This window comes from Antechinus flavipes, chromosome X (assembly GCF_016432865.1).
Source record: "Antechinus flavipes isolate AdamAnt ecotype Samford, QLD, Australia chromosome X, AdamAnt_v2, whole genome shotgun sequence".
NCBI classification, from domain to species: domain Eukaryota; kingdom Metazoa; phylum Chordata; class Mammalia; order Dasyuromorphia; family Dasyuridae; genus Antechinus; species Antechinus flavipes.
This window is the reverse complement of record NC_067404.1, coordinates 76097866-76121926: the sequence shown is the minus strand read 5'-3', so window position 1 is coordinate 76121926 and position 24061 is coordinate 76097866. Positions and strand designations below refer to the sequence as shown.

Genomic DNA, 24061 nt, shown 5'->3' with positions numbered 1-24061 from the left:
GTTCTCTCTCCTCGCCCCTGACGTCAGATTACATCTGGAGGGTTGTGTTCAGATCCAGGAGTCATATTTTTAGGCACAGTCTGATAAACTAAGATATACTGAGAGAAGGACAATCAGGTTGGTGAAAGGTATCAAGCTAAGACAAAAAGTGTGATGTGAGTAAGGCAAACTTGAGTTCACATCCCATCTCTGCCATGTCACTGTGGATGAGCAAGATGCTTGGCCTCTCTGAGCCTCAGTTTCTCCATCTGTAAAATAGAAACAGTACCTTTGCACTCTCCCTTACTTAGTTGTTTGGGTGCTCAGATGAGATGATCTGATTAAACCAGGCACTGGGGCTTCAAAGACCATTGTAAAACACTTCAACCATCCTTGCCTTTAAGCAGCTTACATTCTACTGGGAGGAAACAGCATATAAGTAAGCACAAAATAATTTCAGGGTGGAGTGCACCATGAGAATTAGGCAAGATCTCTTGTAGGAGTTGGTATCTGAACTGTGCTTTGAATGAAGCTAGGGATTTTGTGAGATGGAAGTGAGTAAAGGGAACACTCCAAGCATGGGGGATAACCTGTGCAAAACAAAGGCTTGGAGGGAGGCAAGTAATGAAATGTTGTATGTGGGAAATGGGAAGTGGGCCAGTTTGGCAAGTCATAGAGAGTATGTGAAGAGAAATAATGTGCAGCTGGATTGGAAAGATGGATTAACCCAGATTGTGAGTGGCTTTAAATGTCAGAGGACTTTGTATTTTATTCCAAAGGTAATAGGGAGCCACTGAAGATTCTTGAACATTAGAGTGACATGGCCTAATATGCTTTCAGAGGATCACTTCAGCAGTTGTGTTGAGGATGAATTGAAGGGTTGAGACACTTAAGTCAGGGAGACCATCCTGGAGGTTATTACCATGCAGTAGGCTAGTCAGGAAATGATGATGAAACCATTGATGACATAGAATGTTGGCCATGTGAGTAGAGAGCACGGTTAGACTTAAAATTAGAGAAGATGGACCAGATGTTGTGGAGATGGGATCACCTCAGTTTAGGGTTTGAGTGGCCATTGGTGTAGGTATCTGAGGGAAGGTGGAGGATGACTCTAGAAGTAATTGACCATTGGTGGCTAAATGAATGGTAGTGCCTTTGACAGAAATAAGGGAGTTAGGGGGTAGAATTTGGGTGGAAAGATAATGAGCTCTGTTTGGAACATGTTGAGAATAGGAAGTAGTTTGCTAGCTTCAGAGTTGATAAAATAGGAGTTATGATCATCATCCTTTGGACTATAATTGTCATAAGCAAGGTACCACCAAAATGCCATACCAAGTAAACTGCTAGGAGCAAGAATAGCTGGAGGATGGTCCTTGCCCCAGGGACAGCCAAGCCGCCACTGCCCAGCTGCTGTTTCTTCTACCCCCACAGAATAGCAGGATATCTGGGAATGAAGGCTCCAGGATTCCGAAGAGTCCATTTCTTTTCCAGTGTTTAACTGTGGGCCAATTACTTGACCTCACCATATCTATCTTTAAAAATGATATAATTATAATTCTATTTACCTCCAAGGTATGTCTGTAGATTGTTAAGATAAATGATGTCTGAAAGGCCTTTGAGATCGTCAGATGAAAGAGATGGTTGAGATAACAGTGGAAGCCTGACTAATACTTTCTTGATGCTCTTGTCTTTTTACAGGTGTTCAAGAGAAGGTATTTTTATTTAACTCACCTTCCTGATGGTTCATATATTCTTAATTCTTATAAAGATGAGAAGAATTCCAAGGAATCGAAAGGTTGCATCTACCTGGATGCCTGCATTGATGTTGTTCAGGTAGGCAGGGGATCATGGGAGATCTTGATTGTGCAGGAGCCAAAAAATCTCAATTCCAGCTTAGTTTCGTTAAGCTGTGGGAGTTCGGACGCTTCTCTGGACCTTAGTTACCTTCTCTGAAAATCCAGGATATTGATGAAAATAATCTCTTAGGTCCTAATGTAGTCACAGTTGACATTTTATTTTCAAGTTTGTAACGAATTTGAATAGAAATATTGGAATGAGATAAACCTTTTCCCTATACTACATGATACATATCATAAGTTCAGAGCCAAGGGTGAGATCTCTGAAGTAATCTAGTTTAAGACCTTCATGTTATAGATGAGGAAGCTAAGGCCCACAGAGCGGCAGTGACTCGTCCAAGATAGTAGAGCTGCTACTCGAAGGCAATGCAATGAAACTGTCTCCTGGGCTAGTGCTCTCACCACTGCTCGACATTGCTTCCAGATTGGAGTTGGGCCATATTTAGGTTTGTCATTCTCCAGTGTCCTAAAGAAAGTCTACAATCACCCAAGCAAAACTTCAGTAGCTGGGAAAGGGTTAAACATTGCTTTATTGTGGAGTAGCAGCTCCTTTCTGCTCTAAGATGGGAGACTGTCCAAGAAGTGAGGCATCTTCCTCCACTCCAAGAGTATTTATTGAGCACCTCCTCCATGCTATCACTATGCTGGATGCTGGGTGCCAGACGCCAGGTGCCGGATGCTAGATGCTGGGTGCTGAATGATGCATGATGGATGCTAGGTGTCGGGTGCTGAGGGAAGTGATGACTGAACGTAAGAGTGTGGTCTTCATCCTCTAGGGATGTCCATTCTAGTCAGCAGATGTGTTCGTTGAGGGAAGAGACAGAAGTAACTCTACTAACTGGATGTGTTTCTTGTCTTTCACCATCAGTGTCCCAAAATGCGGCGTCACGCCTTTGAGCTCAAGATGTTAGACAAGTACAGCCATTATCTGGCAGCAGAAAATGAGCAGGACATGGAAGAATGGCTGACAACACTGAGAAAGGTCATTCAGATCAACGCAGATGGCTCAGGACAAGACAAGAAAGAGGCCGTGGAGTCTGTGCAAGGTCAGAGTTTTTGAGTAAGCCATTTTTGAGGTGATGCCCTTGTCTCTGGACATGTAGGCAAACATCTGGGTCTTGACCCTTTCCTTAGTTAAAGGTGACTGTGGAGGTGGAAGGATTAAGACAAAGATATAAGGCCATGCTACGTGTATTCTGACATGAGAAATATAAGCAGCCTTGAAATTGGACACTTTGGATGGGAAATTCATGGCAGATTTTCAAGAGTCCATTAACGTTTTCCATTGCTCTCATAATCAGAAAGCTTAGCGATAAATCTGAGCATGGGGGAAGGAGAGCTGGTTGGGCACTTTTTCTGAGGTGATTAGTAAGACATGATCTGTATGATTTGGAACATCTGTTTTTAATGACTTTACAGAAGATGAAACGAGCAGCCAAGGGAAATCAGAGAACATCATGGAAAGCTTGGAGAGGAGTATGCACCCTGAGCTAATGAAGGTAGAGCTTTTTTTGTTTGTTTTTAATAGTGGTTTAAATTAAACAGAGAGAGAATGAAGGAGAAACTCTTCTAATGTCAGTAGCATCTCCCATTGGGTGGTAATGTTCCCAGCTACAGACAGCCATTTTACTTGGGGGGTCTCTTCCCCCTCATCATTTAACTCTTGGTGGTTACAGAGAGCCCCTAATAAAGATTGAAGCCCTTTAGGAAGTTTTTAATGTGAGAGCTGCACATTGTACTTGCTCTCCATGATGTAATTTGATTGACATCCAATTAATGATTTTCTAGAAATATACTTTCTTGGTGTGGGTGGGTGTGTGTGTGTGTGTGTGTGTGTGTGTGTGTGTGTGTGTGTGAGAGAGAGAGAGAGAGAGAGAGAGAGAGAGAGAGAGAGAGAGAAAGACAGACAGACACAGACAGACAATGAGTGTGAGAGTGTGTGTGTCTCTTGTTACCAAGTGTCAAATTTGGTAAGTGGACCACACTCTGTGAAGATTTGAATTTGTATGTATGTGTGTATATGATAGCAATATATACACATATGTAACAGCCAGGTGGTTAAGTAAACAGAGTGCTAGGCCTACAGTCAGGAAGGCTCATCTTTCTGAGTTCAAATTCAGCCTCAGACACTTACTAGCTGGGTGACCCTGGGCAGCTTATTTTAACTGCCTCAATTTCCTCATCTGTAAAATGAGCTAAAAAAGGAAATGGACAACCAATCCAAGATCTCTGCCAATAAAATCCCCAAAAGGGTCATGAAGAGTCACACACATGACTGAACTATATGGAAATTTGTTCCAAAAACCTCTTCCACTCTCCTCCTTACATCCTAGAAAACCGCTGAGGCAGAGTCTCAGCACTGAGAGAGCTCAGTGGGCACCTGGCCCAATGCTTAACTGATCAGAAAGCCTCTCTATGTCATCTGTTACAAGTAGGAATTTAGCTTCCTGCATAAAGACCCAGTAGGGTAGGGAATCCATTACCTTCCAAAGACAGGCACTGGAAGGGAGCGCCAACCAGCCAGCTCACTCTCTTGAACTGGCTTGCTATGTGAATACCGGCTGGTCCCTACCCTGATCACGCTTTCTCCATTTTTAAAAACTGAACTGTCAGGTCTTTATTCCATGGTCTCTGATGTAACATAAGACCTGGTGAATAACACGTATTTGGCTAATCTCAGTCTCCAGCGATTTTCCAACGTCCCCTCTCGATCTTTACCTTTCCAGATTGAAAAATCTTAGTTTTCCGTGTCTGCCTTGAGCCCATGTGAGCAAGCCCTTCTTTGACCTTATCCAAACTGGCTGTCTTGGGTTTTAACGGGAGGGGACCAGTGCTGTGTCAGGTACAGCTAGTGGAGGGAGGGGAGTGAAGAAGCCCATGGTGGGGCTCCTGATCTCCAGGTTTTCATAGGCCTCAATGAGAGCAATTATTGATACAGTTCTTCTTTGGTTGAGCCAGTGTCCCTTTAGGAAAGCTTTTTTTTTTTTTTTTTTTTTTTGCCTTTTTGGAGGTTGTCAGCATTTATAGTTTGTTTTTTTGATAAAGTGTATTTTAGTGCAAACTAGCCTTTGAAGAAAAATAAAAAGGATTTGATGTTTTAAAAACTAGATCTCTTTTCATTTTTAGTACGGAAGAGAAACTGAACAGCTGAACAAGCTCAGTAGAGGAGATGGAAGACAGAACCTCTTTTCCTTTGATGCTGATGTACAGGTAATGCTGTCATTGGAAGAGTCCTGAAGTCCCTTTTTTGGATGCATCCTGAGCAGTGAGCTGGGCTCTGTGGGAGCTGTAGTTTTGGGAAATCACAGACCCTGTCTTCGTGAAGGTTTTAGTCTAGTAGGAGCAGAAGCCCCAAATCCAGATAACCATAAAATATCTTCCAAGATACTGAGTGCATTCAGCCCTAAAATTTAATGCACTTAACAGTGATATAGATGAGACCCAGAGGATGAGGTTGTTATTGAGAAAGGGGACCAGAACAGCCTTCCTGAAGGAGGTGAGGTTTAAAAGCTTGCTAAGATTTCATCAGGCAAAAGAGGGGCAGTGAGAATATTTTGGGCACATGGAAGGAACACAGGAAAGCAGTGGGTGTGTTTGGAGGCAGAAGGAGAGCCTCATTTGCCTAGACTGTAGTATACATTCAAGAAAATCGTTATATGACATCAGCATGGGAAAGCTTTACTTCTGGAAGGCAAAGGCATTTGGATAGGTTTGGTAGGCAAAAAGAAGCTTCTGATGGGTCGGGAGCAGAAGAGTCTTGATTCTGTTGTTCTAGCGGAGGTATAGAGAGTGGATTGGAGGTGGAGTAGAGTGGAGGCTTTCATCAAGAATCAAGGCAGGTGGGAGGAAGACTGGCAAAATGTCGAGCTCCCGGTTTTGCACCCCAAACATTACCGATTCCTCTTTGTGTCTTGCTCATTTTAAATAGGTGGGTGTCACAACAAACTCTTTTTTCACTGTAAACAGTTCTGAGTTGAATATATTTTTTATATTTGCACTCTTTTCTCCCCAACACCTTAAAGTTGGGCAAAGAGTTTATTTTTTTGTTGTTTTTAATTAGGAAGTAGTGTAGCAAAGATGCACCATGAGAACGAGGAGCTTTTGGGCAGCTCTAGTTGGTCTGCTTGCCTTTTTCCTTCCTCAGTAACTGATAAGAGAGAACACATCTGGCTTCTTGAATGTCAGCCTTATGCCAAACACATAGGAGCCTTGTCTTCTCCCCCAGATAATTGGGCTTTAATTGGACCTGTCAGGCTTGTTCCTGCTGTACAAAGGCACCAACTGAATGCGGTTGAAACCAAAGGCAGCCAGGCTTTCTTTTTTAAATTTGTGGTGGAGCATGTTTGCGGTCATGAAACTGAGCTGGTTTTATGTGGGAGTTGCTTGTCAATGAGCTACTGTGAAGAGAGATGCCTGGCATTTGTAAGTGAAGTTCCGAGGACAAGAGATGTCAGTCTTATGGAAACAGAGGAAGTAGATCCTGGGCATCCTTTCCCTGAGGGCTGCCTCCTTAGAGCTTTCACCCTTTTTTTAGTTCCCAGCTTGACATGTTGACACGATTGCCTCAGATGCTCTCCTGGGTGATTAAAAGAGAGGCTTCATAGTCAGACTGATAGGGCCCCATGGGCCTTCAGATGGGATAGCTGGCCTCCAGATGGGCGGCCGTTTGGATGGTTTCATGCAGTGTCTCTTCTCATTGCACTCTTTGAGAGTACAAGTAACAACAGATTGCCTTCATATGCTTCTGTAAGCAGATCTAATACATAAGGCCCCTTTGAGGAGAATTCGGTCTTTTGTAATAGACTGGGTAACACTGCTGCAGTTTATTGTGATATTATAGGTGGAGAAACTTACCAGGATTTAAATTACTTCACTAATTGGAGAAAAGAGTTTTGTTTACTATTCTGATACCCATATTGGTTGTTTCTTCTTATAGTCATGAGACAACATGCAACTGAGTGGTTCAGTGAATAGAGCATTGGACCTTGGAGTCAAGAAAACAGTTCAAAATCTCCCTCTGCCATTTATTAGTTTTTTGTTTTTGTTTTTAACTCAGAGCAAGTCACTTAATTTCTCCGTGCCTCAGTTTGCTCATCTGTAAAATGGATATAATAAAAGCATCTACCTCCCTGGGCTGTTGGGAGGATCAAATGATATAGTACTTATAAAGTGCTTTGCACACCTTAAATCACTATGTTAACTGCTAATGTTATTATTGTGTAGTTGTTTTTGTCTTTTGCTAACTGAGACAAGTAAACAACATCCTTCTTGCTTTCCAATGAGCACCTCTTCCCCTCATAACCAAAAAGTGTGTAGTTGAGCATAACAAACTAATGCAATGTGACAATGCCCCAAATAGTGAAAGTAAGAGAACTCTATTTGGATGTCAGTCTACTGACGGATCATGTCCAGCCCAGTCATGATGATAACAATTTTTGAATGGAACAAAAATAATGAGTCCCTGGGCTGCTTGAGCTAAGGTATTCAGGCCTTGGAAATTGAGGGCTGTGTTGGAAGAGCTTCTCAGATGATCTGTCATTGACATGTTCTCTTACGGATCTCACTCCCCGCAATACACATTTTAGTATTTTATTTTTTATAATTATGTGGAAAGTTAGTTTTCAACATTCATTTTTGTAAAATTTCAAGTTGTTAATTTTTCTTCCTCCCTCCTCCCTAAGGCAGCAAGCAATCTGATATAGGTTATACATGCACAGTCATTTTAAACATATTTCCATATTAGTCACATTGTGAAAGACTAATCAAAATAAAGGGGGGAAATGACAAAAAAGGAAAAAAAATGAAAATAACATGCTTTGATCTGTATTCAGACTCCATAATTCTTTCTCTGGATGTGGATGGTGTTTTCCATCACAAATCTTTTGAAATTGTATTACTGAGAAGAGCCAAGTCTCTCCTAGCTGATAGTCACACAATGTTGCTGTCACTGTGTATGATATTCTCTTGGTTCTGCTCATTTCATTCAGCATCAGTTCATGTAAGTCTCTCCAGGATTTTCTGAAGGCAGCCTGGTCATCGTTTCATATAGAACACTAATATTTCATTCGTATAACTTGTGGGTCTCTTTGTGACAGTAATTTATCTGCCTGTCTGTCTTTGGCAAGGGCCAGGATCTGAACTAAGATTGGATCCTGCCGATCAGGACCCGAGGATTTTAGTCACGTGTCCTTTAATTGGTCGATAATTCCTGCCTGTGTGTTTTTTCTAGAGGTTGGACTTTTCGGGCATTGAACCAGACATAAGACCATTCGAAGAAAAGTGTAGCCGCCGTTTTATAGTGAGCTGCCATGACATAACCTTCAATGTCCTGGGCCACGTTGGAGACGGTGCCCAGGGATCACCCACAAATGTATGTATTACTTGCCTCTTAGAAATCACTATCTAGCCATTGGTGTGGTGGTTTCATTCAGGAAATCCTCCTCCCCTTGACAAGTAGAAATGCTTTTTTGTCCCAGCCTTGGTATATTGATCAACTGACAAACCCCCTTCAGTTTGTGTTCAGTTAAAAGGTGTTTTAGATATTTATTGCTTAATGATATCATTCTGAGATAGCGATCGCTTTGCATCATCTTCGACTGATTTAAACAAGAAACGATTTGATTTTCATAATCTTGGTTGGCTCTCAGTGACATATAAAATGATTCCACAAATATATTAACGGTAAGATTCTCTAAATTTGCTTTTGAATGCAGCTTCAAATTGGACAAAGTCTGCCAGTTGTTATTTTAGAATGTCTTTTTCTGGTATGCAAATGAGCCATCTTTCCTCTTGAGTTGGGTTTGAGTATGAAAATGAATACAAAGAGCTTCCCAGCTGCAGAAATGATTAAAAGATTTTGGTGGAATTCAGAGTTTTCAAAATGAATTGTCAGTATTAAAAATGCAAATGTTTGCTTCAATTCCCAGGTGGAGCCATTTTTTCTGAACCTTGCCTTGTTTGATGTGAAAAATAATTGCAAGATTTCAGCTGACTTCCATGTGGACCTTAACCCTCCAGCTGTTCGGGAAATGTTACTGGGACCACCAGCACACATGGACAGTGATGGTACTCCAAAGGGATCTTCATCTAAGGAGTATTTTATTCATGGAATTGAGGAATCTCAGTTACGCTATATCAAACAGGTGTGTGCAGTCTAGCCTTTACAGGGCTTCATGAATTAAAAGCAGGAATGCAGTGTCAGCAATTTCAAGGATTTATAAGAATCTTTGGAGTCTTGCTTTTTAAGGTCTAGGTACCCACGGAAGTGGTGAGAGAGAAACTGAAGTGCTAAAAACGTTAGCGGTCCGTTATGGGTGGCACGCAGCCCCAGTCATAGGTAGTGTGAGGATAACAGTGTACACTTAGCTAACACACTAAAGCGCAAAGCTCCCTAAGCCACTGTTCTGTGGCACCCAGACAGTAAGAAAAGCAGATCACAAAAACTTCTCTGGACACCCAAAGTATCCTGTGTATAGGTCAGCATAACACAAAATGTGTTCCGGGGTGAAAAGAATACTCTGTGTGTGGCTGACAGCCTACACAAACCTACTCACATCTTCCTGTGACTTCATCCTGGGAACTTCTTGGCCATGTTTTCCCATAGATCGTCCTCAGAGTATCCCTTCAATGAGCTTGGAGAGCTTTTGTCATTGTATGGGTGGTAGCAGAGCAGCATGCCAGCCCACCTCCTTTTCTGCTTATTATACATGATGTGGTTCTTATGCACCTACACTTAGGCCCACCCTTTGGGTCACCTGCAGATTTGATTCTTGAGATAAGGGTCACACTCATACATCATCACTGGGAAGTACTGAGAATAATGGAAGACAGCATATCATCATGTGTTAAAATGTGTAAGGATAGCCAGTGAATGCTCTAAGAGTTTAGGAAAGCTAAAGATGAGACTGGTGGTCTGTCGTTAAAAGGAGGATTTCCTGCAGGAAGTGGGATGTGAGCTAAGTGTTGAACCGGAAGATCTGCTAACTGGAGAAGAGGGCAACCTGTCATTGCTTTGCCTGGCTGAGGGTACTTAAGAGAGATGATAACTTCACCCAAATGGGTGGCTGTTTTCTTCCCAAGAGGGAGGCTTTTTCTCATTTTGCTCTACTGTAGGGCTATACCCATTGCCATCATTGATGATAGAGTTCAGAAGAAGCCTAGGTGGAGTCACATTTGGAACTGCTTCATGTCACTGCTCTTTTGAAATAGCCATCTTAGTAAGAGAGAAAATTGCCTTCAGAAAGAGCCTGACTTGGTACCAGCTGCTGTTCCACAGGCCATCAAAGCATGTTCCTGCAACTAGAGCATATTTACCTAAATAGACCAAACTTTTTTAAAAAGTGGGTCTTTGAGTCTTCTGTCTCTCTCCTATTTTGGAAGCAGCCAAGCTTTCTCAGCAGTACAGATGCAGTTTCTCAAGAGTAGCTTCATTTCTTTATTACACAGTACCATAAAGGGCTTTGGTCCCTCAGCTGTCGTTAGTGCTAATTGAGGAATAGAATTGACTCCAAGTCTTAGGAGGGATGCAGGAAAATGCACTTCCAGCTCTATTTGAGAAGCATATTTCTGTGTCTGAGACCCATCCTGCTGAGCAGTTGTGCTGCACGTTGCTGATTGTTGATGAAGAGACTAATCAACAAGTGCAAAGGGCAGCCCAGTTTTGTGGAGATGTTTGGAACTTTGTTCTCAAAGGAACATTGAGAGCTTGGAGAGCTATGAATGGAAGGAACCTGAGGCTCATCTAGGTTTGGGAGCCATGCTTGGTTGAACTTCAAATATCATTTGGGAGCATGGTAGCAAGAGAGCTCTCACTACTGCAAAGCAATCCTTTTATGTTCCCTAATTCAATATCATTGATCACAGTGGCTCTTCCAAATCAGTTCATCCCTCTTCACATCTTCCTCTTCCTCCCATCCTTGTAGCTGAGAAGCTTGCTTCATAATTTACTGGGAGGAAAATGAGGTCATTTGCCAAGAGCTCCCTTTTCTCTTTTCCTCATCTCATGTCACTTACATGCATTTGGCCACTATCTCTTTCTTCACCCCATGTCATATAATGAGGTGATCCTCCTTCTTGCCAAGGCTAAATTTTTTACATGAAGGTGATACCGTCCTATCACATCTTAGCCAGCAGGTTGTTCCCTCTGTAACCTTCCCTCTCTGCAGTTCAATCTCTTTCTTCATACTGACTACTTCCCTGTTGCCTATAAACATTCCCATTCTCCCCCTTCCTCAAAAGGTCCTCACCTGATCCACCCCTCCCTGTTTATTAAGGTTCTATATCTCTGCTCCCTGTTATGGCTAGACTACTTGAGAAGACTGTCAATGCTCCCTTTCCTCTCATTCTCTCGTGAACTCTACAGTCGGCTTCTGGCCCCATCATTCAAGTGAAACTGCTCTCTCCAGAGTTACCAGTGATGTCTTTGCTGCCAAATCCAATGGTACCCTCTTGAGATTCTGCAGCCTTTGACAATGTTGGTCACTCTCTCCTCCCCGATAATCTCTTCTCTCTAGGTTTTGGGTGTGTCCTTTTTTGTCCTGATTCTCTTCCAACCAATTTCCTTACCCTTGCTGGATCTTCATTCAGGTCATGCTTCCTGATTGGGGATCACTTCCAGGGCTCTAACCTGAGCCCTCTTCTCCCTGTATATTGGGGGGTTTTTTGGTGACTTCCTCAGCTTCCACAGATTGAATTATCATCTCGATGCTGATGATTGTCACATCTACCATTTCACCTTTAACCTCTCTGCTGATTATCCAGTTTTGCATCTGTGACTGCCTTTTAAACTTCTAGAAATAGATGTCTTAGAGAAGTCTCAAATTCAGCATGAAAGAAAGGGGGAAGTATTTATATAGTATTTATTGTGTGCCAGGCACTGGGCTAAGAACTTGACAAATATCACTTTGGATCCTCAGAACTCTGTGAGGAAAGTACTGTTATTATGCCTATTTATTTGAGTAAACTGAGGCAAAGAGAGGTTAAGCTACTTGCTGGTAAGTGTCTGAGACTAGATTTGAATTCTTGACCTTAGGCAGAGCATTCTATCCCTGTCCAAAACTGACCTCACTGTCTTTTCCCTCAGATCTTCTCCTCTTCTTACTTTTCTATTACTGTTGAGGGTGCCATCGTTGTCCCAGATATCCAGGCTGATGATTTCAGCAGCGTCTTCAGCTCTTTATTCTCTCACCTTACCCCTGTTTGATATATTGCCAGAGCCTAAGTATTTTATGTCCATGCCATCTCTGCAGCATGTGCCCTTTCTCCCCTCTGATGCTATCCCCAACTCTGCTGTAGACCCTCATCATGTTGCGCCTGGACTAAGGTAGTAACTTGCTAGTTGCTCTGCCTATATCAGGTCTTTCCTCTATGGTCCTTCTTTTACTCTGCTGGCAATGTGATCTTCCTACACAAACCCTCTCCTCGGGATGCTCCAGTATTGCTCTTTCACAGTCAGGATCAAATAGAAAATCCTACATTTGGTGTTCAGAACCCTTCATGGCCTCCCCTCCCGCACCTTTCTAGTCTTCTTACACTTTCCCTGCCTCCCCCCACCCACCTTTATTCTTCGCTATAGTGACACTGGCATCCTTGTCGTTCCTCGTCTCTTGCCTGCCTCCCGTGCCTAGAAGGCTCTTCCTCCTCACCTCAGCCTCTTGACATCCGGGCCTTCCTTTAAATTCTAACAAAATTCAGACCTTCTGCAGGAAGCTTTTTCTGGGCTCTCTGAATTCTCATGCCTTCCCTCTGTTGATTAGTTCCTGTTTCTCCTGTCTGTGTCTTGTTTGTATGTAGTTTCCATGTTGTCTCCTCCATTAGACTGAGTTCCTTGAAGCCAGAGACTGTTTTTTGCCTTTCTTTGTGTCTCTAGTTCTTAGCACTGTGCTTGGCACACAGTAGGCCCTTAATAAATGTTTATTGGTTGACTGCAAAGGCTTTTTCTTCTCTTTCAGGGAATTTTCTCAGTGACTAATCCCCACGTTGAAATTTATCTTGTTGCCCGAGTGGAGAAGGTGTTACAGGGGAGCATTACACATTGTGTTGAGCCCTACATCAAGACCTCGGATCCAGTTAAGGTATTTGGCAGGCGGAAATGGCAGCATTTCAGACTGGGGCAGGGAGGGAAGTTTTATATCTTACTGAGTTTTTTAAACACTATTTTCAGTCAATTTCAAGGGAAAAATGCTTTTCTTTGAGTGTTCTCTCTCTTTTGTTAACACATATAAAACACATAGAGCAGCTGGAAGGAATCACATGTTCTATTCCATTTCTGTCCTGATTGAAGGCTACCATTACTTTCCATGTTTATGTTGGAAACGAGAGACAGCTTAGACGTTATAAGTTCTTTACCAAGTAGCATTGCTCAGCCACAGATAGCTTGTTCCAGTTACCTCTTAGATCTAGAGAATAGGAAGCTCCCGAAGGTACCTTAGACTAAATCTTCTTGAACTTTTTCCACTTGTGACCCCCTTTTCACCCAAGAAATGTTTACATGACTCTGGGTATAAAGGGGTGTGTGTGTATGTTTGTGTGTGGGAGGGTGTGTATCAAACATGTTCTGATAATATATCATAATTTCATTACCCCCACTTTCAATTATGGTACCTCACATGAGGTTGAGAAAGACAGGTTAAGAAGCATTGCCTTAGAGAGCACTCACCCAAGGGAGGCCTGGGAACGTCACATAAGTTGCCCAGAGGCAATTGGCTATCTGGTAAGGAGCAGAAGTGGAATTCAGATCTTTGGACTGCATTCTGATGCTCTTTCCTTTGCCCTCCTGTTGCCATGAGCCATTTTCCTAGAAATTCTTAGTATCCTAAAGACCTGGAAGCAACTGCACAGCCTGTCCAGTCTGGCCCCCTTATCTCACAGATGAAGAAGCTGATGTGTCTTGCTCAAAGCTATCCAAATTTGAAGTAGCACAGTTCAAACCCAAGTCCTCGGAATCCAAATTCAGTGTTCTTCCCCCATGTTAATTACTTCTTCAAAGAGTTTATTCATTGGTAAATGATGTCAGGATATATGGCTCATTTGTGAAGGAAAAGGCTGGAAAATATGAAAGATAGCTCCCTTCCCACTGAAATGGGCTAGATTGCCACATTTTCCCTACGGACAGGAGGCAGACCAATGCTTCATTGCCCTTGTCCCTCCTTTGTTACCTTGTAGGCATGGTAACTCCTTGATATTTATTGCTGCAGAACTCGTTATCTTGGTAATTGGTCATGGGCCTTTTTTCTTGAGGTCACGTATATCCTATGCAAGCCCTTCCAGTCAGATTAGTTAGCATTTTTCAAAAAGAAACAAGCTTAAGCCAGATGGAAATATGGCTGGGAGCGTCTTTCAACATCAGATCCTGGTGGATCCTTTTGCTTTTGGTGTATTTTTGAAGGAAATGGAAACAGTGGGCTCCATTTAATGGTTTCACTGGGATTGATATAGAGAGTGACTTATTCTGAGTCATTTGCCAACTGAAATGAATGGGAATAGCTGACTCTCTTGTCCTGTCTCTTCTCTTAGACTGCCCAGAAGGTGCATAAGGCAGCCAGGCAGGTGTGCAGCAGGCTTGGACGGTATCGGATGCCCTTCGCTTGGGCCGCCAGGTCTGTACACGTTGCGTTCGTATCTTTTGGGTCTTTATGCTGGGATTTCGTACAATCCAACAAGTATGTATCAAGCATCTGTTATGTGCAAGGGGGCCTGAGGGATAAAAAAATAAAAGTGGGAAGCACTTGCGTTCCAGGAGTTTACATCCTTCTAGGGAGTGGGGGTGGGAGCAACAATTGGTTTTGCTTGTTGAGTTGCATTGAGCTCATATGCTCAATATGAGTTTTTTAAACACTGTATACAGTATACAGCAGGACTTTTTTCTTATTTTCAATAAACAGGAAATTTGGAGTGTAAGAGCTCTTTTTCCTTTGATTTGCTTTCTACTGAGAACCTTCTAATTCTTTGTTTGGGAAATTGGCCCATTTTGACTCAAGGTTGGGTAGAAGGGAAGGGAATAAGCATTTATATATTGCCTGCTGTGACAGGCACTGAGTTTTAAATTTCACTGGATCCTCAAAACCACCTTGGGAAGTAGGGGCTGTTATTATTTCCATTTTATAAGTGAAGAAACTGAGGCAGATGGAGATTCAATGACTAGCCCAAGGTCATACACCTAGAAGTGACTGAGATCACATGAGAACTGTTCTTTCTGACTCGAGTCCTAATCCTGGGTACACTGTGACACCCCCTGGTGCATTGATATAGAGAACTCCTTCCACTGATCCAGAATCTCAACTTTTCTGTAGCGTGTATTCTTAAAATGGTCCCTGGGGTTCCGAAATGTTCAATTACTTGCCCAGGGTCATACAGGCATTATGTATAGAGATGAGACTTGAACCCATTTATTTCTAACTTGAAGGCCAGCTCTCTGTCATTGGATAGCACATTGCCTTTTTTCATCTTAAGACATTTTAGTGACATCTTTCACTCTTGCATGTTTGAAGACACAGTCCAGCAAGCATTTATTGAGCACCTACTATATGCTGAATACTGTGTTAAACATGCAAAGACAAAATGAAAAACACCTTCTCTTTTGTTTATAATTATTATTTTTTTTTGGGGGGGGAGTGAGGCACTTGGGGTTAAGTGACTTGCCCAGGATCACACATCTGGGAAGTGTTAAGTGCAGCCCTTAGAGCCAGTGGTCTCTATATATTGTACCATCTAGCTGCCCGAATACTTGCTCTTTTCAAGAAGCTTTCATTTTGTTAGGTAGCTAGATGGCACAGAGTGAATTCACAGACATGAAAAGCTGCTGGGCTTAGAGTAAGAAAAACTGAGTTCAAATCCTGTCTCAAACACTTACTGTGACATTGACTTAATCTCATTTCCCCTCATTTTCCTCCTCTGTAAAATGGAAGATAATAATTGTATCTATCTCACAAGGTTGTTGTAATGATCAAATGAGATGATTATGAAGTGTTTAGCAAACTTTTAAAGTGACATGTAAACAATCACTGTTGTGATCATTGTTATTTACCAATTGCAAACAGCTAGGTTATGTGCAAAATGCTGATTTGAAGAGGAGGAGGAAGAGAGAGAGAGCATTGACCACCAAGGGGATCAGGATAGGCTTCCCCTAGGATGTGGTTCATAAGCTGAGCCTGGAAGGAAGCCAGAGAATAGAAAAAGTCCCCGAGTCAGAAAATGAATGAATTGTAGCCATTGTGCCTTGCCGATGTTATTGCCCTCATAGGTATCCGTCTGGATACTGGGAGTATTTTTTAAAAATAGAAACATTCCAGAAACTGTACTCATTTGATCAGCATGCCTAATTAAGAAAGGGGATGCTGGGTACATGGGCCACATGTAGCTCAGGTGATAATTTTTGCTTTTTTAAAGACTGACAAAGTATGACCTATGTGCATTTCTTCCTTAGTTTTTTACAGAGTGCGGGACCTAACCCAGCTCCCAGCTTGCCCAATGATATAGGCTGTTCAGGGAAGCTAAATGGCATAGTGGATAGAGTGCTGGGCCTGAAATCAGGAAGACTCATTTTCCTAAGTTCCAATCTGATTTCAGACACCGCGTGACCCTGGGCGAGTGACTTCACCCTGTTTGCCACAGTTTCGTTCTTTGTAAAATGAGCCAGAGAGGGAAATAGCCACCACTCCGTTGTCTTTTCCAAGAAAACCCCAGATGGGGTCATGAAGAGTTGGGTATGACTGAAAAACTTCCAAACAGCAGCGAATAGGCTGGCTAAGCCCCTGATTCATCAGGAGAAAGGACAGCGTGTTGTGAATAATTCAGTTAATTCTGGCCAGGCTTACAGCACACATTAGAGGAAAAACTGACTATATGAGCTTTCTTTTTATTTAAACTCGGATCTTTCACTGGAGGATCTTGGAATGGAGAGCACATTAGTTCATGAAAAGTCTCATTGTTTTCATTTTTCAGATTGAAAAAAAGTAAAACCCAGGGAGGTGGTAGGGGGTAGAGATTGGCTTAGGTTGGCATCCTGCAGCTATTGTAGGTAATGCTCAGAAGTGGGAGCCATGTTGTATGGTGCTCTTACAAAAAGTTCCTAACTGCAGATACACGAACTTGACTTCTGATTCCTCCATATTGGATAGGGCAGCAAAACATGTGAAAAACGTAAAGGTAAAACCAAATTTTTATTCTCATGACCCCATTCTCCTTTTTCCCCTGTTCCTTCCCACCACCCCTTATTTGGTCATGGGGCATACGATTTCCTTTTTGCCATTTATATGTATTCCCTCTTCCTAAGAGTTGCTTTGGTTTTCAGGAGCTGCTGGAATCCTTGCTGAAGGATTGGTTCAAAATTGAGAGAAATGTGATTACACCAATTGGTTGAAAATCAAAGGAAGCCCCTTTAAAGATATTCACAGTAGTTAAGTGCTGACCAAGCCTTTGGAGGTAGCTTGGTAATACAATGGATAGAGTGTTAAGACTTTGAAGGCAAGGAGATCTGAGTTCAAATCCTACCTCTCTATCACTAACTGAGATCTTGGCGAGGTCACTTCAATCTGTTTGCTTCAGTTTCCTCATCTGTAAAATGTGCATAATAATAATAGCACCTACCTCATAAGGTTGTTTTGGGGGATAAAATAACATGTAAAGTGCTTTGCAAACTTTTAAATTGCTATATAAATGCTAGCTGTTGTTGTCGTATCATCATCATCACCATCCCCATCAGCATCCAAAGGCTTTCCCACTGGAAACTTTATATTCCCAGCTGCAGAGGCACTAGAGACAACTTACCAGAGTATTCCCCAGACACTCAGTATGTAAGGATTCCTTGAAGATTGAATTTAGAGAAATAGTTCTTAATTTCAGTTCACTTATAAGTATTTTAGGATACTGAAAAATCATTTTGTTATTCTTTAAGGCCAGTTTTCAAAGATACTCAAGGCTCTCTGGATCTAGAGGGGAGATTTTCTCCTTTCTATAAACAAGACAGCAGCAAGCTCTCTAGTGAAGATATTCTCAAGTTGCTTTCTGAATACAAGAAGTAAGTTGATTAGCTTACTAAAATAAATGCATTTTAGTCATATTTAAAAAGAAATTTGAGTAATATTTGGGGAAACATTGGATATTCTCTCAAGACTGAGAATACTATTGCTGATATGTCTCATATTCACAACTTAAAGATTAACGTATGTTTCCTTTACACTCAGGCCAGAGAAGACCAAGTTACAGATCATACCTGGCCAGTTAAACATTGTAATAGAATGTGTACCACCAGATTTCTCAAGTAAGAACTCTCATGTGTAATACTAAAAATAACTTTTTTGCCTTATGATACAATGTGGTCGCCATATTCTTTTCACTGGGAAATCTAAAACAGTAGTGGCCATTACAGATTGACCCTTTGGTCTCGGGCAAGTCTATTCGCTTTTTCGGCCTAGTCTTCTGTGTAAAATGAGAGACTTGGGCTTGACCTCCACGGTCCCTGGCACCTCCGATATTTTACGTTGCGGCACAGTTGAGTTGATTGGATCTTCATTTCATAAGTGAATCAAAAGGTTGTGTGATAAAATGATCAGACTGCTCTTGCCCAAAGGAAAGGCTTTCCCGGCTACATTTATTTCATTGCCACCTCCGGAGAATGGAACAGGGGAGAGAGTCGGTTCTCCAAAGCTCGTCTTCATTACCACTTTCCAGCTTCATGTCTGCTTTCCCATCCTGGGGCACGAGGAATTTTTTTTCCTGCAGTGTAATGGTTGCTTCTTTTCATAAGTTGCATCACTAAAGTCTCCTGTAGTTCTGTGAAATCCCTTTTCTGGATTAGACATTTTATTATTGGGTACACATCTTGAAAATGACTTTTCAGAAGCTTTCCATTGTCTCGCAGGTGAAAAATTACACTTGGACCCAATTACCTTTTTGAGTTAATTTCTATGAGCTCATTGGCAATGGAAATGTACTCTTATTTTGCTGCTGCCAGTAAAAAAACAAAAATGCAACGAAAGCTAAATCACAGCCATGAGGGAAAAAAGAGTAGATTTTTTCACACAGTTGAGCGTTGAAATGGTAATTTTTGTTGTAGTCAATTACCTTCCACAGTTAGTGTTGAGAAGAAGGAGTGACCAAGCCTCAAGTGGCAGCATTCATTCCTTTTGGCCTTTTGTGTTTCTGTAGTTTTCTTCTTTAATTCTTAGGAAGTCTCTTAGAATTCAGCCTTTTGAGCAGTTACTCAGATAGCTTCAAACACTTGTAGGTCATTTAATTTGAAAAGTGTTACAGTATAAGCTGTAACTGCATCACGTGTGGCCCTTACCCAGCTCTGCTTTCATTCTCAGATTGTGTCACTGCTTCCTATGTGCCTGTGAAGCCTTTTGTGAAGAATTCTCCAAACATCGCCATGGAAGTTGAAGAGTTTGTTCCCGAAGTGGCAAAATATTGTTACCCTTTTACGGTTTACAAAAACCACCTGTATGTGTACCCTTTACATTTAAAGTATGACAGCCAGAAAACGTTTGCCAAGGTGAGCAGGCCTTTGGCTTCGTTTCCAGATGGCAAATTTCTGTTCAAACCCTTTGTCCTGTGGCTTCTTTCTAAATAATACCTTCTTTCCCTAGGCGAGGAACATTGCTGTGTGTGTGGAATTCCGGGATTCAGATGAAAGCGACGCTAGTGCTCTAAAGGTGCGCTCCTTGTTTTGTTTATGTTAGCGCTGGGGCTTTCACTCTCCAGGAGGTCAATTGCCAGTGTTCTTGCACTAGTCTTGTAAAACAGAGGGAGGATCTTGCAGAGAAGGCAGTGTAAAGATCCAGAGCTCTCCTTTGATTTATTGTCCTTGTGGGAGAAATCAGCGATGATAAGCGAGGGCCTGATGGCTCGGGCAAGATTCTCCTGCCTGTAGCTTTTTGATTTGCCTCGTTCTGCCATTACACCATTATTCATTTCCAGATCCACAGTCATTTGGGCTTTTGAGCAGCCAGAGTTTATAAGAGTATCATCATAGACTCGCCAGCTCCTTTGGGCTTGGCTGGGAGCAGGCAGAAGCCACGTGTTCCTGCCTCAGTCCGCTTTGAGCCCGGCCTTTTGCGCCTTGCCCATTGGTGCTTCAATTTTTGGATGATAAGTCCCTCCAAAGTCAAGGTGGGGCATTATCAGAGAGGGCCTTCCCGAGGCCTCTGTCTTGGCTGAGCTCTTCCACTTGGGGAGCCTGAGAAGGCCCACTAGAGGGCGCCCAACCCACACGACAGACTATTTCAGCTGTCTGGAGGGCAGGGGAGTCTGTGGTGTCCTTCAGGGTCTTCTTTTCAGGCTGAGTGGCCCTTACCTTTAAGGGAAAAAAATTGTTTTTATCTAGAAACCTGCATTTCAGGCAAAATCGGGTAGTTTGAATGAAGCCCCTTTTTTCCATTTCTACTTTCAGTGGCAATAAATGCAAAAGGAAGCCTCTTGGTAGAATGGAAAGAATATTGGCTTTGGAGTTAAGAGGGTCTCAAATCTTCTTCTGTCACTACTTGTGTGACCTTGGGGCAAATCATTTATTTTCTCTGGGAATTTATTCTCACTTTCCTGAGTGGAAAACAAGAGGCTTAGGCTAGGAGACCTCTGAAGTTCTAAATCTGTGTTCCCCTGAGTAACTCCTCATCCTATGTAATCTCATTCTGAAATCCCTCGCAGACTTTGGAGTATACACTCAGTGATCTCACAGTTACACGGTCACAGATGTACGTGCGGTGTGCCATTTCTCAATGGGCAAAAAGGTTCATCAGGAAGTAAAGAAGTGAGTCAAACTAGGATGACGCTGGGCAGTGATAAAACATCCAGCAACAAAATCCAGGCCATCAATGTAACTGAAAAGTGAGGCAAACTGTTAAAAGAATAGCTCTGTGTTAGGTCTCAAAGGGAAAAAACACACTGGAAAAGAAGCCAGAATGTCCTACAGAGCTTGAGAAACAGAAAGCCAGCCCTTCATGGTAGATGAAGTTCAAAGAAGGCTTGGATGTTTTGGGGGGGAATTTCCTTTGTCTGTTTCTTTGGCTGAGCCACTTGATTGACTGACTGAGCCCCAAGGAGAACTCTTGCCTAATATTCAGAATGTTTTCCCACTGGCTGCTAAGAGGTAGGGAGCATCTCCTTGTGACTAGACTCTACATTCATCTTAATGAGTGGCCTCTGGAGGCTCCTCCTTCTTAAGTTAGCCACTTTGACCAGATCTTTGGAGCCTTGCCTTTCCGGCTGATGCTTTCCTTTGTCCCTGTCCCCAGACCCCTTCGTCACATGCAGCCTCAGGACAGCATGGGATTCAACCAGTGAATGTGTTTCTTTTGCAGTGTATTTATGGTAAACCTGCCGGGTCTGTTTTTGTCACAAATGCTTTTGCTATCGTCTCCCATCACAACCAAAATCCAGAGTTCTATGATGAGGTAAGAATGTCTTCCGCCAACAGATTGGCCATATGTGAATCTGAAGCTGTTGTCTATGGAAATCCCGTCTTGTTACTTGGTGGAGGCTATGCTGGCAAATGGAGGCCAATAATTAGCTCTTGAGCAGGAGAATGGCTAGAGGAAATGATTTCTCCACGGGGAGACAGCAGCATCTGTGAATGGATAGCTGGGTCCCTTGGAGCAAACTCTTCCTTTCTTAGACTTTGGTTTCCTTAGCTGTAAAAGAATAGGGGCTTGGATGGGGCACTCTCTAAGGCAGGGCTTCTTGAATTTTTTCCACTCTCGACCCTTTTCACCCATGAAATTTGTACGTGACTCTGGGTATAGAGGTATAGAAAAAGACATATACAAAGCAAAGATTTACTGATTATAAAGCATAATTTTGCAACCCCCACATTTAGTCACAAGACCCCCAGTTGAAAAAGTTCCATGGTTCACGGCTGCCAAATCCCCTTTCATTTAGAAGTCATCCCATACCACTGAATTACATTTGGAAGGAGGTACGTTAATGCCCTTGATTCATTAGCATTCATTCCATTGCTGCAGGATTTTCTCAAATTAAAAGGAGAGTCTACAACCCTCTCCCAGCACAGGTCTTCCCTCCCAAGTACCCACTTCACTTTATGAAATCCCTGTGTCCCTCCCCTGTTTCCGTCACCATGCCTGCCTGCCTTTTTGTGGTCTTCCTTGTTTGTTTCTTGGTGTGGATGCTTTGTTCCCTCCCAGCCTGCTGTGTATCTGTCTTCTCTATGCTCAAGATTTTCCCTGACCTTCCTCTCAAGCTCTCTGAATTGCATGCATTTGTATGCTTGCCTCTTGGGTTCCTACTGCCCACCCTGGTCTGTCTTGCCCGCTTTGTCAGTGTTCACTCCACAGCTGGCCAGCTTCCCTCAAACTTCCCTCAAAGCTGGCCCGTCTCTGTGGGCCCCAGCCCAGTGCCAGGCTACACTGCCCTCTTGACATCTCAGACCATGAAACCTGGTTCCTGAAGAGGGTTATGCAAGTACCCCCTACCATTGTTACAAGATGGTAACGTGCACCTACCTCTACATCTGTATAACACCAGTGAGTTAAATGTGGCAACAAAATGGGCTGAAAGGAGAGATCGGCTACTCCCACAGTTTGCTTCAGTAGATTGTAAGCCAAAGGTTCAAGGGGATGTTTAAGAAGTACTTCTTCTGGTCCTTTCCCACCCGAGAATGTGAGCTGAGCATCAAAGAGAACGGAATTCTTCGTCTTAGCCCTTTATCCCATGCCCTTCTACAGGAGAGTGTAGAGTGAGCCGCCTAGCTAGGGATTACCTTTATGACTAATAACTATTGATCACAAATTGATCATATATTCATAATATATTAGACTTAGAGCTGGAAGAGACCTTGTAGGTTCCTGAATCCGAGCCTTCATTTTACAAAAATAAAAACTGAGAGCAGTACCTGGAAAAATCATGTGACCTGCTTGTGACTCCATAGCTACTATATGTCAGAGCCAGGGTTTTCGGTCATTTCAGTTCCCTGCACAGTTCTGGAAGAATGTTGTCTTTAAAATAGAGAGGGAAAAACAGAGAAAGGGATAGATATACAGGGAGAGATAAAGAGAAAAAAAAGGAGGGAATGGGAAGAGGAAGATGGGATAGAGGATGAGAGAGGGAGAGGAGGTAGGAGAAGAGGGGATAGGAAAAGGGCAAGGGAAGGAGAGAGAGAGAGAATAAAGCATGTTATCTCAAGCAGTATTCCATGCTTTGTGAAAATGAGAATAATGTTCTTCTTCATGCCTCAGAGGTATTACAAATGTGAATGAGGTCATGGTATTAAAATGCTATGAAGACTTCTCAGACAAGCATTGTGGTTGTGTTCACTATATAATGGGTAATAATTAGTTTTTATCTACTTACTGAAGAGAAAAGTTCCTTTTGAAAACCTTTAAGGGATATATTATGGAGGCTATTACTAAGTGATTTTTGGAACTTTCTTTGTAAAGATGAGAAGATTTTAAAATTTTTTCCCATATTTATGGTGAGGCAAAAGACATTAGCAAAAAGTGGTCTCTTTCCTGCTTTATGTATGTGAATTAAAGGGTGTGTTATTTTAAGAGGTTCAATTTGACAAATGTCTTCTATCTGGCAGGGTGGGCAGGAGTGATAGCTCTATATTTTCTACCTAGTGTTTGGGGGCTACCAAGATGACTTAATAGAAGCCAAGGGGACCCCCCATAGCCTTAGGGCACAGCATTGCAAATGTGGAATAGACTTCAAAATTGTGAAACACTTTGGGATTGCCCAACTAGCCCCCTGGGCAGGGAATGCTTTCTGACCACCATGATAAAAGTTGAATGAAAACAAATTTGATATGAAATTTGGTCGTGGAAAAACTGAAATAAACTGCCACATGTGATGTCTTTTTGTCTTTTCAGATTAAAATTGAACTTCCTATTCACCTTCATCAAAAGCATCATTTGCTTTTCACTTTTTATCACATTAGCTGTGAAATTAACACAAAGGGCACAGCCAAGAAGCAGGACACTGTGGAAACTCTAGGTAAATGTCTTCTTGGAATGCTTCCCTCACCCTGGGAACCGCTGCAAAGCTCACTGGGTAGTTTCTTTTTCCTTAAGTGGGAGAACTTTTACTTGATTAAAATGTCTATTGAACTTTAGACTGAAAGCTTTGCTCCTATACTAGGAATACTGGCCAGATTAGAAAGTAATCTCCCTGTATGATTTGTCATTTCTAATCTGCCATTTGAAAAAAAATGGAGGACTAAAGGGTAGCGCTAACTCATTGAATGGAGCTGGTGTGGTAACTGGAATTTTCCAGTCCTG

The 24061-nt window shown here is 42.3% G+C and overlaps 1 protein-coding gene across 1 annotated transcript in view; it reads left to right on the top strand.

Moving 5' to 3' along the window:
* Positions 1-24061, top strand: part of DOCK11 (dedicator of cytokinesis 11) — a 177445-nt gene that overhangs the window by 67746 nt on the left and 85638 nt on the right. The window contains exons 7-20 of the mRNA XM_051968881.1: positions 1678-1812; positions 2704-2881; positions 3255-3334; positions 4962-5045; positions 8065-8205; positions 8762-8977; positions 12785-12907; positions 14349-14431; positions 17728-17850; positions 18017-18093; positions 19142-19326; positions 19421-19486; positions 21131-21223; positions 23654-23777. Coding sequence (XP_051824841.1) covers positions 1678-1812; positions 2704-2881; positions 3255-3334; positions 4962-5045; positions 8065-8205; positions 8762-8977; positions 12785-12907; positions 14349-14431; positions 17728-17850; positions 18017-18093; positions 19142-19326; positions 19421-19486; positions 21131-21223; positions 23654-23777 — 1708 coding nt within the window. The remainder of the gene's footprint in view (positions 1-1677; positions 1813-2703; positions 2882-3254; positions 3335-4961; positions 5046-8064; positions 8206-8761; positions 8978-12784; positions 12908-14348; positions 14432-17727; positions 17851-18016; positions 18094-19141; positions 19327-19420; positions 19487-21130; positions 21224-23653; positions 23778-24061) is intronic.